This window comes from Hemibagrus wyckioides, linkage group LG23 (assembly GCF_019097595.1).
Source record: "Hemibagrus wyckioides isolate EC202008001 linkage group LG23, SWU_Hwy_1.0, whole genome shotgun sequence".
Classification (NCBI taxonomy): Eukaryota; Metazoa; Chordata; class Actinopteri; order Siluriformes; family Bagridae; genus Hemibagrus; species Hemibagrus wyckioides.
The window spans coordinates 3,062,132-3,078,337 of NC_080732.1; the positions used below are offsets into that span (position 1 = coordinate 3,062,132).

The window sequence follows — 16,206 nt, forward strand, 5'->3', positions numbered from 1 at the left end:
TTGATTTACGCCAATGAAACACGCATACCTTTTGATTATGTTTTAATAAGTGGTGATGGCCCTCGTATTTCTTACTTACAATTCATTTTTGTACATCTTCTATCAAATGCAAGCATTTAGGACACAACCTAAATTTGTAGTGCATGAGGTCCCTAAGAGTGAAATTAGGAAACAATCATCCTACTGGAAGTATTAACATAATACAGCAGCACAATTTTAGAATAAGAAAAATTGAATAACAAAGATTGTAAAACTGGAAACAAACTTGATCAAGAAGACTTTTTCACTTCTTAATCTCAATAATATCAGCATTTACTCTATTAGATTAAATAATCTGGTGCACAGCTAATAAGGACATATGTATAAAATGTCTCACTGGAAGCATTGTTTAACTTGTTCCCAAACAAACAAAACGGGGTTTAAAGTCTCAGCTATGCTTCCAAGGCCATTAACCCTGCCTCAGTTTCCCCTCTAGTTTTCACACTGGAGTTCGCATGAGACACAATGGATATTAACGCGGTAAACGCACTCTCATACGAGGACTTTTTGGAAATATTCGGGAACGTGGTTGAGAAATGTCCCATCATCCCAGCTGCGGTATGGATCCATCGTCCGTTCACGAGCCTAGCAGACATTGAGGCTCACATATCTGACTTCATCAACAGTCTACCTGAATCAGGTACAGTACCTGAATGAAGCTCAAAATCATTGATTTGAAGGAAGGCAGAATAATGATGGGTTAATTGCAGGAGGTGAAAAAAAATACTGAGAAATTATACTTACGTTTGGGGTTCCTCTGGGTTCTCTGGTTTCCTCCCAAAAACATTGAAGTGGGTGAACTGGCTACGTTAATTTTGTGTGTGTGTGTGTGTGTGTGTGTGTGGACTGGAAACTCATCCAGGATCAAGTTTTTAAATGCTAATGGTGAAATAATACAATTTTTTACATTGAAGAACCTAAATGCTATCTTTGTTTATGATTAGGGTGCAGATATTTACTGGATTGGAGAAGAAGAGCTTTTTAACGAACAGTTTGAATGTCGAAATAAAAACATAAGAAGTAAAATTGTATTTTGGGGCGGGTGTAGTTAAGTAGGATTGTACTCAAGTAAAGTAGTGTACTCGGTACTATTTTCCTGCTCTCTGGCTTATGGTTATCAGGCCACATGACGAAGTGAGCTTGTGCACGCAGGTAAAGAGGGAATTCTCCGGTGCCACCCGGACCTGGCGGGCAGGGAGCTGCAGAGCGGCGCGTTAACCCGGGACTCGCAGGACGAGCAGCGCGCGGCCGGCTTCACTGACCTGCAGCCTGCGGAGGTCTCGCGCTTGCGCAGCCTCAATTCTGAGTACAAGGAGCGCTTTGGCTTCCCGTTTGTCATATGCGCGCGACTGAACACCAAACGGGACATAATGCGCGAGCTGCTTCAGTGCCTCGGCAACGACCGTGCGGCGGAGAGAGCGCGCGCCATCGGCGAGGTGAAAAAGATTTGCTCGCTGCGCCTGCGCAACCTCGTGCTCTCCGACTCCACGAACAAGCTCTGAGGTGTCCAGGTTTGTTTGGTCATTGTGTTGAAAACGCACTGGAAAGATAACGACATATCCTGTATCGTTTACTTTTGTTTTATTGGTTCAGTGATCAGTGTATAACATTAACTTTAGAAGCAATAATGTAGCGTGGTTTCATGGGCAGTGCTGTTCACAATTCATAAAGAACAAATATATATATAAATGAAACCTTTAAAGTTCTGCATTTTCATAAATAATCCGGACAACGTGTATATTGTCCTATGAGAGCATTATAACATGATAGGATTGTTTACAGACATCACTCCGAATATGACTTTTATAGGAGAAGGTTTATACAGCTAATGTCAATTTGTTTGGATGTTTTTTTTTTAATACTCAGTTATAACAATATACAAAATGCCTATATTTCAAACAGATATGTGGCGTACAGTGCAACAGACTTTTTAATGAATTTCATACAGTGGGAATGACAACCTACACTTGATATACTATTTTAAATAATAATAACAACAACAACAACAACTATAATAATAATAATAATAATTGGGTCTGAAAATGAGGTATATCCCTAATGGCATCTAAGATTTAAATCTCCGCAAAAAAACAAACAAACAAACAAAAAACCCTGTTTATTCGTTTTTGTTTATTCACGTGAAGGCATCAGGTGCATTTTACTCGTGTAATGTACAGCTGCCTGGTGCAAATATACGAAATAATAACATAATATGACATGACATAGCATGAAAAAACAAAACAATATAACATAACCTAATATAAAATATATGGTGAACTAAGACAGTCTCACTAGAATAAATAAGATTTGGTCCTCACTGTGTTTAAATGAGTAAGAAAAATTAATTCAGAACTTTGTTGTAATCTTTATAATATTCTGTGTTGAAATTCAGAGATCTGAAATGGGGAAAAAAATAATGATCCACAGAAAAATATAAATGCTCCTGCTTCCCTCTAGTGGCGAACAAGCAGACCGCAGGTTGCCTAACAGGAAAAAAAAAAAATATATATATATATATATATATATATATATATATATATATAAATGCTCCTGCTGCCCTCTAGTGGCGAAAAAGCAGACTGCAGGTGGCCTAACACAGATGTAGTTAGAAATAATTTCTTACCTTATTATCTTCTATAATTTCTTACTCATTACTTTGGACTGATTTATAGGATGTTGACTGGGTCAGCATGATATCACGGTTGCAAAGGTATAATATTTTGCATTACGCAATTTGTATTGAATTGTGAAAGTGGGGAAGGTGAGCAAGAAAAAAATAAATAATAAAAAGTGAGCCATAATATCATCATACAGATAAAAAAAATGTGAGGAACTTCATTTGAAATAATATTTAAGGCAGAAAATGCTTTGCCTGAACCTAAACTTAATCTTATTAAATCTTATAGAGGAAATATTTTGACTCTTTTATTTTTTATTTTATTCATATATTTTTTTAAAGCTCTAGTTCATGTTAAACAATTGTAATTTTCCTTGTAGCTGGGGATTTGTTGTATAGATATATATATATATATATATATATATATATATATATATATATATATATATATATATATATATAAAAGTACTATCAAGATAACTAAAAAGTTCATATAACATTCCAAAACAAAAATTAAATCTACAATACTCGTGGCATTAAACCTCTTTATTATTGCACTGAAAGGTCCAGCTTCCAAAACACAGGCCCAGGTGCTGAAACTGGTTGACCACAGTTACCAGATTAAATGAACACAACAGTAATAGAATCAGAAAATCTCAGGCGTATAGTGATCAGTTTTAGTGAAGTTGGAAAATAACTCACCAGATGGAAAACATGGTCTCCCAGTACGAACCGGTCGGCTTGTGTTCTGGCAACTGGTAGCTGGTCTTGACCTTTCAGCAGGGAGGGCAATCTGCACAGTTCATTGTACGCCAAAGAATCTAAGCTAACGTGTGATGACGTGTTTGCTTTGGTCATCACAAGTGCAGTCATTTTTAATGCGGGGTGAATATTGGTCAAGTGGGACACTTAAGCTTGATCCTCTATATCTTCACCTGCTGAGTCGATGCTTAGGAAGTAAAGAGTTTCTCCAGTGTAAATTTCCAGTTGCACGAAAAGTATTAAACACACCCGGGTTGTATAAAAAAAGATTTTTATGTTTTAGGTACATTACATTACAAGCCAACTAAAATACAATGAAAGATGTTAATTAGAACATTAGCTTCTGTCCTTTCTTTTATTTGAGTTACAGCCTCATCTGAAACATTACATGGTGATAAAAGAGGCAGTAAAAAGTACGTGTTTTGGTATTTCTTCATTTTTGTGTTTAAGAACAGCGAGATCTTAAGGTGTATATATATATATATATATATATATATATATATATATATATATATATATATATGTGTGTGTGTGTGTATATATATATATACACACATATATATATATATATATATATATATATATATATATATATACCTTAAGAAAATACCAAGGTGCTATTGTCAACCGTGTCCCACTTTAGCAGTGTTCACCCTCCTCTGCACTCATTTTGGACAAAGCACTGGTGGTGACGTCACCTATAGCTTTTATTTACAAACTAGAGTCCAAGAGTTTTTAGTATTTCTGAACAAGGTCCTGAATGCCAGCACCGCTCCAGGGCTCAGGCGGGGTCTCGCGGAACCGGAGGCGCGGTGTGTGACTGCAGAGGTGAAGGAGGTGTCGCGTGCGTGCCACACGCGTCGTCCCTAAGGTCGCCGGAAGTGACGGAGGAGTCTTGCTCGGGGTCCGTGCCGCGCGCCCTCCGCTTGTCCTCCTCCTTCTTCCACTTCATGCGCCGGTTCTGGAACCAGATCTTGATGTGGCGCTCGGTGAGGCTGAGCGTGAGCGCGAGCTCGACCCGCCGCGGCCGCGAGATGTACTTGTTGAAGAGGAACTCCTTCTCCAGCTCGAGCAGCTGCGCGCGCGTGTAGGCCGTGCGCGTGCGCTTGCTCTCCTCGGGCTCCGCCGCGTACGCACCTGCCGGGAGAATTTCCAATAGATTTAGTCTTACATGTGATCGAATAGCCACGATAAGACAAGTGTCTAATGTTTTGCACTTAAGCTACAAAAAAAAACCACAAGACAAAACAAAAACGTTGCATTTAATTTTTAAAGCTAACACACTTACACTCTACACTCTGGCTTTCCTGGTCTCAGATCTTTCCTATCTTTAATATGTGTCTTTTACCTGGAAAAGTGAATATAGGACACATAACTGCACCAGAATTCATTTACAGAGTAAACCTTGTGTAAAGATACACTACAGGCACATGACTGAGTAAAACATCTATCACTTGAGAATATATGAGTGTCTTATATTTGTAATTTAGGTTTAATCCAGTCTACCTGGACAAATTAATATTCTTAAACATAGATTAGGATTTTTTGGCCCACTTTTTGTGAATGATTTTAGACACAATGAATACTTTCATATTTATTTATGCTACAATAATCCAATAGCTATTAAGCTGTAATATCTATCAAATATTTATAATGGCTACAATAAGAGTCCAGACTACTCTTACATTATTAAACATAAATGTAAAATGATTGAATGGACCTTTCGACTACACTTCTCGGCGTTGTCTAAGTGTCACATGGAGAATCCAGGTTTTGGATGAAACTGTTGCATTATCGGCTAATACACTGTCCAGTTACATGCTGTTAAATTCTTGCTTTTCTGATACGCAGTACAGTAGGTAAGTGACGATCTGAAACAAGGTGTGATTTCAATCCTCTTAAAACTCTAAAATCTTTGTAAACATTGATTTTAGTTTTAATGTAATTGTATGATGCAGTTTCTTTAGGATAATATTGACATAATAATGATCTAATAGTAGTGAGTACAGGAGAAGCTCTCTGTCCTAATGGATATGAAGAGGTGATAGGTGGAGAAAATGTCCTTATCAATATATTTGGTATTTGGATCGAAGATTGGTTTTTAGTTTAAAGGTCATTTATATATATATATATAAAATTACATTGGAAAAATCAAATAACTTTTAAAAAATATGTTATGAATATATATATATTATATATATATATATATATATATATATATATATATATATATATATATATATATAAATATATATATATATATATATATATATATATATAAATATATATATATATATTTTTCCAAGTTTAAGCTTTGTCATTTACCCTCTACTTTAAACAACTGTATAAAATGATATTAGCAAGACCACCAAGGCTAGAAATTTGAGGGATGAGAATCATACAAAGAACCGGGGAAAAAAAGTGAACGAAAATATTCTGTACTAATAAAATGATAAAGAAAGGGCCAGTGAGTATAATGAATACAAAGTATAAAAGAGTATAATGAATACAAAGAGCAGGCCGCACCATTCGTTCAGCCGCTGAACAATCCAACATTTACGCTTTTTAGTCATGTGTGAGTAAATTAATACGAAATCAGAGAATCATTCTGAGCGTTTCACAAAAGCTATAACAAATCAAGCCACATGTTTATGGAAATCCAAGCCGATTAATCCCGAAGCTCATCTAAAAATTTTTAACAAGGTAAAGGCTTAAAGACCAGATTTAACTGATTCAAGCAATTCTTAGAGATTTATACAGATTCTTATAGATTTAAGTCTCAAGGTTAGGTTTAAGACTGTAACACAAAAACCATAAATACAAATGTTTGGGTACAGATCGTTGGGCAAAGTACACCCATTACCTGTCCATTGTCCTTTCCAAGCATGCGTGTGAGATTTTGTCGATTTCATCCAAGGGAAAGGAAGATGGCACCTATTTCGTTCTGAGCACAGGTCCAGAGAGTCCCCGTAACCCGGGAAAGGTTGGAGAGGCAGCTGTTGGACTTGCGTGTGGTGCAGGTGAGGCACTGCCAGGTCTTCTCGTCCGGACACATAAGTCGTGATATCGGGAAGATGGCTGTGTTGGTCCTGGGTGCCTAAGGCTGGAGAAGCGTAAACAGATTGGTTCTGCCTGGTCATGTAAAGGCACGGCGGCGGGCTTGGGCTATACTCCTCATTGTGTGGCCTCTGATAGGCACAGGAGTCCTTGTACAGTTGACTAGCTGAGTAGAAATGTTCTTCCCGATTCATGCCTGTAATACACAGTGCGGGAACAGCGTCCTGTCCCTGTGCATTAGACTCCTGTGCTGTACCTGCGCCACTGGCGCCGCTTTAGGGCCTCCAGTAGGTGTGTCACCGGCACCATGTGACCCTGCTTCACCTTAGCCATTGGTGTCACTGTTTACACAAAGAGCCGACAACAACTTTTCATTCGTGTCTCCTTCGGGGCTCGCCAATAATTGAACAGGACCGGCCGTGTTCAGATCAATGGCTTTAACAAACATCTCTGTTTGCCCATGACTTATCAAGGCTACACCTGCAGTTGTCTAGGACGATTGAAGAGACACAAAGTGAGAGACAGAGAAAGACTCTTGCATCTGCTTTATGTGCTGACGAGACGCTAATGTCTTGAGCAGCTTAAATACTACAACTAGTACACGTTTCACCAAAATTGGAGGCGGTCTTGGATGAGCTAGATCTCTTATTGCAAAAAAGGACTGTTATCATGCAGTCTAAATTTCTTTATCAAGACACGATGGACGAAGGCAAGAAGCTGAAGTGACACATATGCAAAGAGATGAACAACAAACCACACTGGGAAGTTTCATGTTAAGCTGTTCACCATTTAATTTTTCATTTTTTTTGTGGTTGTTGTTTTGAGAAAATCAAACCAAGGTTAGAAAACAGAAAAAGTAAGCCATGAGTCACGAGACCTGCTTCATACGCTCACGGCAACGCCTGAGATTTACAAAATGTCACATCAAACGGCCCATTTAACTTTAACTCTCGTGTACGGACTGTTATGGACACCAGCAACAATCACCAGAACACATTTTCCTCTCTACCTGTTGCCCCACGTCCCTCTGAGTTTACCTACCATTAGGTACGCCTGCTGTCGGTCCATTAAACTAAAGCCCTCGTGGTTAAATAAAACCAAGATGTTCGAAGTAAACCAATTATCATGGAGTGTGACAAAGTTCTCAATTAGCAGCGAAATGTACATTGGGATGGACGCTGAGCAACCACATATCACCAGCACAGAGAGAGAAAATGCCCTGAAATAGCCAAGGCCCTGGAGAACCACTGGTCTGCACAGTTTGGTGTTTTTTCCTGTCGTGAGTCACCCAGTTTAATCTGGTCCAGGCTTGTTAATGAGTTGGAAACGGGGGAAACACCAAAACGTGTTCAGTGTGCTCCAGGATTAGAACTCAGTTCAGTTCACATTGTAACAAAATAAAACATGTACAATAACTAAAAAAAAAAAAGATGAACAACTCCATGTTATAGTACTTTACATACACTGTAATAGAACTTAAATAAAGATATTTTTTTAAAAATATGCATTTAGTCTCTGAAAACTGTAAGCCATCTAAAACATAGTGTGCACATACAGCCAAAACATTATGACCAGTGACAGGTGAAGTGAATGAGACTGATGATCTCCTCATCATGGCACCTGTTAGTGGGTGGGATTTATTAGGCAGCAAGTGAACATTTTGTCCTCAAAGTTGATGTTAGAAGCAGGAAAAATGGACAAGTGTAAGGATTTGCGCGAGTTTGACGAAGGGACAAATTGTGATGGCTAGACCACGGGATCAGAGCATCTCCAAAACTGCAGCTCTTGTGGGGTGTTCCTGGTCTGCAGTGGTCAGTATCTATCAAAAGTGGTCCAAGAAAGGAACAGTGGCGAACCGGAGACAGCGTCATGGGCGGTCAAGGCTCACTGATGCACGTGGGGAGTGAAGGCTGGCCTGTGTGATCCGGTCCAACAGACGAGCTACTGTTGCTCAAATTACTGAACAAGTTAATGCTGGTTCTGATAGAGAGGGGTCAGAATACACAGTGCAGGACGGGTCAGGGCTGTTTTGGCAGCAAAAGGGGGACCAGCACAATATTCTGCGCAACACAATTTTCATTTCATCCAAATTCTATTTTTATTATGTTAAATATATTCTATTTCTATTATTCTAGTTCTATTCGAACTAATCTATTTATGTATAAATGGCATTATTTAGAAAAACAAACTGTCTGGAGGCAATGATGATTTTAGCATCTAGTTTGCACAATACTAACTACTTTGTCTTACAAGGCCCTTAACCCTCTCTGCTCCAGGGGTGCCGTATCATGGCTGACCCTGCGCTCTGACCCCAACCTCCAAGGATGGGATATGCGAAGAAAGAATTTCACTGTGCTGTAATGTATATGTGACAAATAAAGGCTGTTTCTGTTTCTGTTCTGTTAGCTATGCTAGCCTTTAGTTAAAAAAATAAAAGACTTGTCTTTTTAACCTAGGAAAGTGCATGTGATGTACCATTAATCATATTTTAGTGTACCGCTTTACAGGCAATTCAGAGCTTCTTTTTAGAATTATTTTTAAAGATTATCGATACATACAAATCCGCAAAAGATATTTCCCACTTAGCCACTAAACACTTAATTTACTTTACCATGAGGCTGAAATAAAGTGATGGCTGAATTGTTTTTTTCTTTTCTTCTTTTATGTGGTTTATATTTATATACAGCAGGGTCTGAGGGCACTAGTGAAAATGCTCCTGTCTCGTATTCCCTTTTAAATTGAACACAAAACATTTTAATCAGAAGTTGCATTATCAGCAATAACTTGAGAAGACTCAGGAATATTTCCATGAATTTCTTAGCAGTTGCTCGTCCCCTTTTTGGCTTTAATGACATAAAACCTGATGATCCGTGTGACATCAAATCCATCGGTGTGCTCTCTGAATACACGCGTCAACAGAAGAGATTAGGCGAAACACTTAACAGGGACCTACAGTTTTTTCATTCGCTTTAGAAGGTCTCAGATGGTTTCAGATTTTTGGACATCACTCTATATTATGGAAAATTGAATTAAATAAACATCTATGATGAAGCATAATGGACTTCCTGCTCTGTAAGATACAGTACATTTCTATTATGACTCTTAACAACTAAAAGAGAAAGATAGAGAACAAAAAGACAGTAAAGGTTTGCTTTTTAGCCCGTCTGTGGCTGTCCACTACTCAGAACATCTGTGATACAATGCTGTGTTTGTCTCCACCTCTTCAGACGCTATAATGGCACTTTCTCGTATCTAAAACTGGGCTCTCGATGTTGCACCATAAAAGTACGAGCAAACCCATTCCTCTCACACCAGCCGTATGCAGTACAGCTTAATGGTGTTTATATATGACTTTCGTTTGAAAGGGAAGGAAATAGTTATCCGTGGTGATTACGGCAATGCTGCGAGAGCACAATGAGGTTTATGAAGCGTGAGAGAGACGGCGAGGTTTGATGGCACATCTACGGACGTTATAAGAGCCTTAATGGTCTTAAGTGATATGGAGTGGAGCGTTGCCCAGCCAGCAATGAAAATACAAATTTTTAAAAAGCACTGCTAGGTGAGCTCAGGTGGCGATTAAAAAGCTTTTACAGAAAAAGAAAAGGATAGGTCGTGAAACCGTTTACAATAGGGTGGGTTACGGGACATCAGGTCATGTGGCACGTGCGAGTCGCAAGATGAGTTCGTTTCTCCCTAAGCAACAATTTAATAAAAATGAAATAACAAAAATGTACTTATCTTGATCCCTGACTGAAGCATTATCCTGTATTTTTATCCAAAAAGAAATCAGTATACTTACTTCTCTGTAGCAGTTCTCCTGTACTTATACAGTATGTATAACCGTGTTTACAGCTAAACTTTAAAAATAAATGATGTACCTTAAATCAGTTTTTAAATCCAGTTGAAACATTTTGTACACATACAACAGAATAAGACTACCACCCCAGAGACTTACAGTTTAGTACCCCTTTTACCGCCCCAGAGACTGTATAGCTGTTTATGACTCTGTTGAGATGTGATATTTGACTTTGGAAAGGAACAGATATGTTGCACAAAAGATTCATTTTCTAGAATTTTCCACAAAAAAGTGACAACCACAAAATGGGGGAAACTACCAGAAATCACCTACAATATATATATATATAAGTAGGTAGAACCTTTTATTTCCTTTAGAAATGTACATTTTTGTACATAATGACCTTTTTTAAAACATTTTTAGGGCTTTGTGTTAGCTTACTAGCGAACAAAGTATGCTAGCTAACGTTATTTGAGGGGAAGATATGGCTGGAGTTGAGTTTCCTGTAACATAATCAGAAGCATGATGTTAGTTCACTTTGGACTGTCACAGTAAGACTGGTGCTAATTCTCGCTATTACAAATGACATGATCATGTTTTCTCTGTAACGTTAGCTCAGATTATCAGATGGCATTGGAGGCAAGTTCATTTTAATCTTAGCTTTGATTTTTCTCAGTCATGATTTTCAAAATAAAATATCATTGCAGTTATATTATTATTATTATTATTATTATTATTATTATTATTATTATTATTATTATTATTATTATTATTATTATTATCAGGTTTTAGTCAAATTTAGGTGTTTTCGAAGAGAAAAGGCACTGATTGAAGGTTCTTATGTGCTGAATTATTAACCAAGCAATTGATTAGAGTCTATTTCTGAGATATAATAAATAAAATGCCTTTTTGTTTAGGTCGGTTGTTTCATTTTCTGGGCCAATAATAAACTCTAGACTATATTGTGTGTTATTCTTCTGGTCTCCCTTGCTGAATAGGGATTTTAAAAATATAGATATAATTAGCCATTTAAATCATGTTATATCAGTGTTATATAAATCTAGAAAATCACAGGTATACATTCCACATTTTTCATGAAATCCTCAATGAAAAACTGATGATCACACATTTGTCTCGCAACAAATTATTAAAGCAGTCCGTCCTGTTGTATACACTGATAAGGCATAACATTATGAGCAGTGAGAGGTGAAGTGAATAAGACTGATGATTTCCTCATCATGGCACCTGTTAGTGGGTGGGATATATTAGGAACATTTTGTCCTCAAAGTTGATGTGTTAGAAGCAGGAAAAATGGACAAGCGTAAGGAATTGAGTGAGGAATTGGGGCAGATTGTGATGGCTAGACCACTGGATCAGAGCATCTCCAAAACTGCAGCTCTTGTAGAGTGTTCCCGGTCTGCAGTGGTCAGTATCTATCAAAAGTGGTCCAAGGAAGGAACAGTGGTGGACCGGCGACAGGGTCATGGGCGGCAAAGGCTCACTGATGTACGTGTTCAGTGAAGGCTGGCCCGTGTGATCCGATCCAACAGACGAGCTACTGTTGCTCAGATTGCTGAAGAAGTTAATGCTGGTTCTGATAGAAAGGTGTCAGAATACACAGTGCAGGACGGGTCAGGGCTGTTTTGGCAGCAAAAGGGGGGCCAACACAATATTAGGCAGGTGGTCATAATGTTATGCCTGATCTGTGAACACATACGTCTGATGCAAAAGTTCACATCTCTGATTTTGGAACAAATCTGTAAATATTAACATTAATATTAATAATAAGAAGCTCAGAAAGTATGCAAAGTGGTTGAAGGTGGTTTGAAAGGCAATATTGAGCATAAAGGTTTTTTTTGAGAATATTTATATCACATTGAAAAATGAAGGTAAACTATTTTCACTTGTAAAATCTTCGTACACTACTTGACCATCTTTGTTACTTGGAATAATGGAATTCTTTTTGTTTTCTTTAAATGGTGGAAACCTTTTGTTAGCTGCTTTTCAAGACAATAAGAAGAGTGGGAGGCTGGCGAGTGAACACATACATACCTAATCCATGTCAGAGCCAGGCGATAAAACATGCTTACCCAGTGGCGACAAACGAAAGCCTGCGCAAACAGTGTTGAACCGAGAGTAACGCAAAAGGAATGATAATGACATTTCGATTGAATTCAATGTCGTCCATGGAAGAAACATAACCACGTCATAAATCACGTCGTTTGACAGAGGGTGCAAAATTTGTAAAGAGAAAAGCAAATAAAAAACGAGCGAACTGGAGGAGACTCGGCGTGGTCGTCTGTTTGTTGACAAAAGTGGCTCCTTTAAAACATTTCATTTTCTTAAGAGCCTTTAATGATTAATTTGTGATTTGAAATGAAACGAGTGGTGAGTGCGACTGTGTTGCGGTCATTCGAATTCCAGACGCTCAGATCGAAGAAAGCGGACGAGTGAAGCAATCCTGTTAGCAAAGCTGTTACTTTGGCAGTGCTGGGATTCAAACTCACACCATTCTGGTCTCCAGTTCTGTCCTAAAGACATTATGATAATAATTAGTAATGAGTTACTGTTAATGTTAATATCAGGTGTGATGGAGCAGAAGCAAAAATCCACATAGAACTTAACACACTCTTTAAAAAGGTTCATACTCAAGAAATCCAATTTAACATAAAATCCAAGATGGCGCCTCTTTCTTGTAAACTATATTTTCTAAACATTTTTCTCCTTTCTTACTGATACAGTTAATGGGTTTTTTTTTTTTTTTTTATTTGATTCTATTTTTAGGACACAGAAAGCCTGAAAAAAATTCCACTGCATGTCATACTGTGTATGATTATGTACGTGGTCAATAAAATGTCTTGAATTCTTCTCACCGGTTCTTCTGTAGCCCTTCAGAACATTTTTAGAATGTAGAGATTTTATTATATTTTATCGAAATATTTTGCTATGCCGATTTGGGGTAAATTCTATATTCCCATTTTTTATTTGTGTTCTCTTTCCATGGATTTGCATGAAACCTCTACAACCTTTACGAGAAAAAGTTCAAATCAAATTCTATATCAGCATCATTGCTAGGTAACGGTGGACATGGTCAGTGTTTAACAGTATGAATGAAGGTCGTGCTGTTCAGAGAAAAATGTGTGTAGTATATTTATCATGACATCTTTTCATATTGCTGAACTCTGCAGTACTTTATATGACATTAAAAACAAAAAAGACAAGTTCAAGATACAGGCTGAGAGATAAAATAATAATAAAAAAAAGATCACACAGCAATCCAGACCGATGATGACTTGGGCTTGATTTGTACTTCTGCATGTGTAAATCTGGAAACACATGCAGCTGTCAGTGTGCAGGTGTTCACATCTGCCCTGCTCCCTCACGGTGTGAACGTGTGCACTAGGGGGCAGTGGCACCACCCGGAAAATACCAAAAAACAACAAAATAACAGGAGCTTTATTTGTTTATATATTTGAGTTCATTTCAAAATCTTGGTTTGTTCAGTTGCACCTTCATTTCCCCCACACTGATGTGCAGTCTGTACCTCAGAGCTGCAACTGCAAAGGATTTTTATTCAGTCTAAATCTCGCTCACTTTACTGACTTGCTTCCCCATGAAGCGTTCATTTAGGACAAAAGTAACGACAACCTGTAAAAGGAGAGTTGAAGCGCAACGGCCGAGCTGCATTACAGAATGATAAACGTGGCACGTTTTCTGTTCTTTTATTAGTTCTGATCATTTTGTCGTCTTTAGCTCTCTGTGAGTTTTTATGGAGGACTCTGAGGATGACAAACTCAACTATTTTTTGGTTGTTTGAACATGTTTAGTATCTTACATGTGCGCATAAAAAATATCAGTGCTATTGAATTGTTTGTATCTGAAAGATTTGCTCCTAAAAGTTTTCTTGGGAGAAACCCAAAGTAAAAAAAAATCTGCCAAAAGAGAAATAAAAGAAATGTTGTGCTCTCTTCAGGTGTCTGTAGCACTGATTATTAGCTCACTGATCATCGTTACAGGCTTTGCTATGTCAAATGATCTGAGACTTGAATGAGGCTATAGTAATCCCATTCAGAATCTAATCAGTCTGGTGGAAATTCGGTCATTTCTCACAGTGGATTTGTTCAGTGCAATAATAAAGTTAGAGCCATGTTAAAATTTTAGAGGCATGCACTTCGGCTTTGCCTCAAATTGCCTTTTTTTCTTACACCCTCTCCTGTTTCTCTTGCATCTTAGCAGAAGTATAAATCAGCCCTTAGAGAGAACATTTCATTCAGTACAAAGAGGTAGTGCATCATTTTTGAGTCCTGTTAGGGGATCTTTTGGTTGCAGGGCGTTCTCTGATGGGTGATCGGGATCGAGTTCTATTTGATTGGCTGCTGTGACGGGGGACGTGGCCTGTGGATGATAACTGACTCATAGATGAATCATGAGGTCTTGAAGATTGCGAATGTGAACGAGGACACTCTCTCGTGTGTTTGCTGTGTTCTCTGTCCTCATTGTGGTGATGTTGGTGACGTGACCGTCGATCTCTGCCGTCTTCTCTGCTGTCTTCAGCTCCTCTCGTCATAGCTGACCGACTCCCAGATCGGTGCTCAGCAGCACACGGACGCAGAGTGTTCAGCAGAAAGCGTTTATTGGTGCTTCCTAGAGGACACTTCATCCTAGAAGTAAATTCATTTTAATCAGACATCTTCATTAAGACAACTGCAGAGAAAGCCTAATTCATTCAGAAATTCATTCAGGAAATTAATGAGCCGTGTGGACTTACCACCCGGCTGGACCCATGGTCTCTGCACGCGCCCGGCCTCTATTGGCCTCTTTGAGCAGCTCCTCCACTGCACGTCTGTATGGGAGAAATTGAACAATCCGTCAGTTTCTGAACCAGCAGGAACAACAATGCATTGTGTGTTGGGAATTCACAGGCCACCAACTTCTGCTAGATTTTATTAGATTTTTCTCACAAATATATTTAAAAAAAAGTATTGTAATGGGGCCTATGAAGCAGTGTCTTTGTTATAAAATAACAGGCTTCAACTGATCTGTCTTAGTAGAGCTCGTATAAGTTTTCCTTTCACAAAAGATTGGATACAGACATGGGAAGGTGGACGGATAGATGAATAAATCTTTGACAGGCTACAAAATATCCATGTGTCATACATAATACACAAATAGTGTTTATTTATTACAATTTTATGAAGTCATAGTGATAGATTAATTAACTATTGGGTGAAATTCTAACTATGGGGTGTCATCAAATTACAGATTATTGTAAGGATTATTCTACGATTATTCCAGTAAATCCACCTGCGCGTGCACATTAGTGCATATTAAAGACCCTTAGTTAAATGAACGGACCAAAACGTCATAGCAATAAACTCCTGCAGTGATATATGCAAGAAAGCTTCTGATAAATAAAAGCAAAAACACTTAGTGTTGGCAATCGGCATAGTGCTAATACTACTACAACAACAACAACAACAACAACAACAACAACAATGAACTGAGCTAGCTAGGAAAGGTACAAGCTAGTTGGCTAACTAACCTGAAGTTAGCCTTAGCAAAGCACTGCAAATATTCCAAACTCGTTTTATTTTCTTTCTTTCTTTCTTTCTTTCTTTCTTTCTTTCTTTTTAACGAATAGAGGTCACCTACCTTTCCAGTTCATCATCATTATTCCCAGCCATTACGCAAAAGACATGTAAATACACTCGGCTTTTATTAGCGATTCATTTCACATTTGCAAACTGTTTTGGTTTTGTGAACCGAGGACCCGATTAGGACCCATTTGCTAATGTCAAACGTGTTTCCTGCTTCAATTATTAAAACGAATTATTTTGTAATCCGTCAAACAAAAACCGTCACCTGAACACGTATTTCACTGATGTATTACACACGTTGTGTTCTGAAAGAATAAAAAAAAAAATATTGAAGAAAC

At 38.1% G+C, this 16,206-nt stretch overlaps 3 protein-coding genes across 3 annotated transcripts; 1 reads left to right on the forward strand and 2 right to left on the reverse strand.

Annotated features, from left to right (window-relative positions):
* Window positions 1-441: 441 nt before the first annotated feature.
* Window positions 442-2,549, forward strand: urad (ureidoimidazoline (2-oxo-4-hydroxy-4-carboxy-5-) decarboxylase). Its single transcript, XM_058376676.1, has 2 exons — window positions 442-679; window positions 1,192-2,549. Exons 1-2 carry the CDS (start codon window positions 505-507, stop codon window positions 1,539-1,541), a joined length of 525 nt encoding a protein of 174 aa, XP_058232659.1. The 5' UTR covers window positions 442-504; the 3' UTR covers window positions 1,542-2,549.
* Window positions 2,550-4,019: 1,470 nt separating this feature from the next.
* On the reverse strand, window positions 4,020-10,965 carry pdx1 (pancreatic and duodenal homeobox 1). The gene is made up of 2 exons (XM_058376675.1): window positions 6,282-10,965; window positions 4,020-4,555 (listed from the first exon to the last, which is right to left on the reverse strand). The coding sequence occupies exons 1-2, from the start codon at window positions 6,667-6,669 to the stop codon at window positions 4,200-4,202; spliced, it is 744 nt and encodes a 247-aa protein (XP_058232658.1). The 5' UTR covers window positions 6,670-10,965; the 3' UTR covers window positions 4,020-4,199.
* A 3,064-nt stretch (window positions 10,966-14,029) lies between these two features.
* On the reverse strand, window positions 14,030-16,083 carry si:ch211-140b10.6 (protein POLR1D-like). The gene is made up of 3 exons (XM_058376677.1): window positions 15,924-16,083; window positions 15,040-15,114; window positions 14,030-14,932 (listed from the first exon to the last, which is right to left on the reverse strand). The coding sequence occupies exons 1-3, from the start codon at window positions 15,953-15,955 to the stop codon at window positions 14,563-14,565; spliced, it is 477 nt and encodes a 158-aa protein (XP_058232660.1). The 5' UTR covers window positions 15,956-16,083; the 3' UTR covers window positions 14,030-14,562.
* Window positions 16,084-16,206: the final 123 nt, after the last annotated feature.

Excerpts from the sequence above, each read along its gene's own strand:
- urad (XM_058376676.1), top strand. The coding sequence starts at position 505 with ATGGATATTAACGCGGTAAACGCACTCTCATACGAGGACTTTTTGGAA. Across the intron at positions 680-1,191 it reads CAACAGTCTACCTGAATCAG|GTAAAGAGGGAATTCTCCGG; the intron begins GTACAGTACCTG and ends TTGTGCACGCAG.
- pdx1 (XM_058376675.1), bottom strand. The coding sequence starts at position 6,669 with ATGAATCGGGAAGAACATTTCTACTCAGCTAGTCAACTGTACAAGGAC. Across the intron at positions 4,556-6,281 it reads TTGGAAAGGACAATGGACAG|GTGCGTACGCGGCGGAGCCC; the intron begins GTAATGGGTGTA and ends TTCTCCCGGCAG.
- si:ch211-140b10.6 (XM_058376677.1), bottom strand. The coding sequence starts at position 15,955 with ATGGCTGGGAATAATGATGATGAACTGGAAAG. Across the intron at positions 15,115-15,923 it reads AATGATGATGAACTGGAAAG|ACGTGCAGTGGAGGAGCTGC; the intron begins GTAGGTGACCTC and ends TCTCCCATACAG. Across the intron at positions 14,933-15,039 it reads ACCATGGGTCCAGCCGGGTG|GATGAAGTGTCCTCTAGGAA; the intron begins GTAAGTCCACAC and ends ATTTACTTCTAG.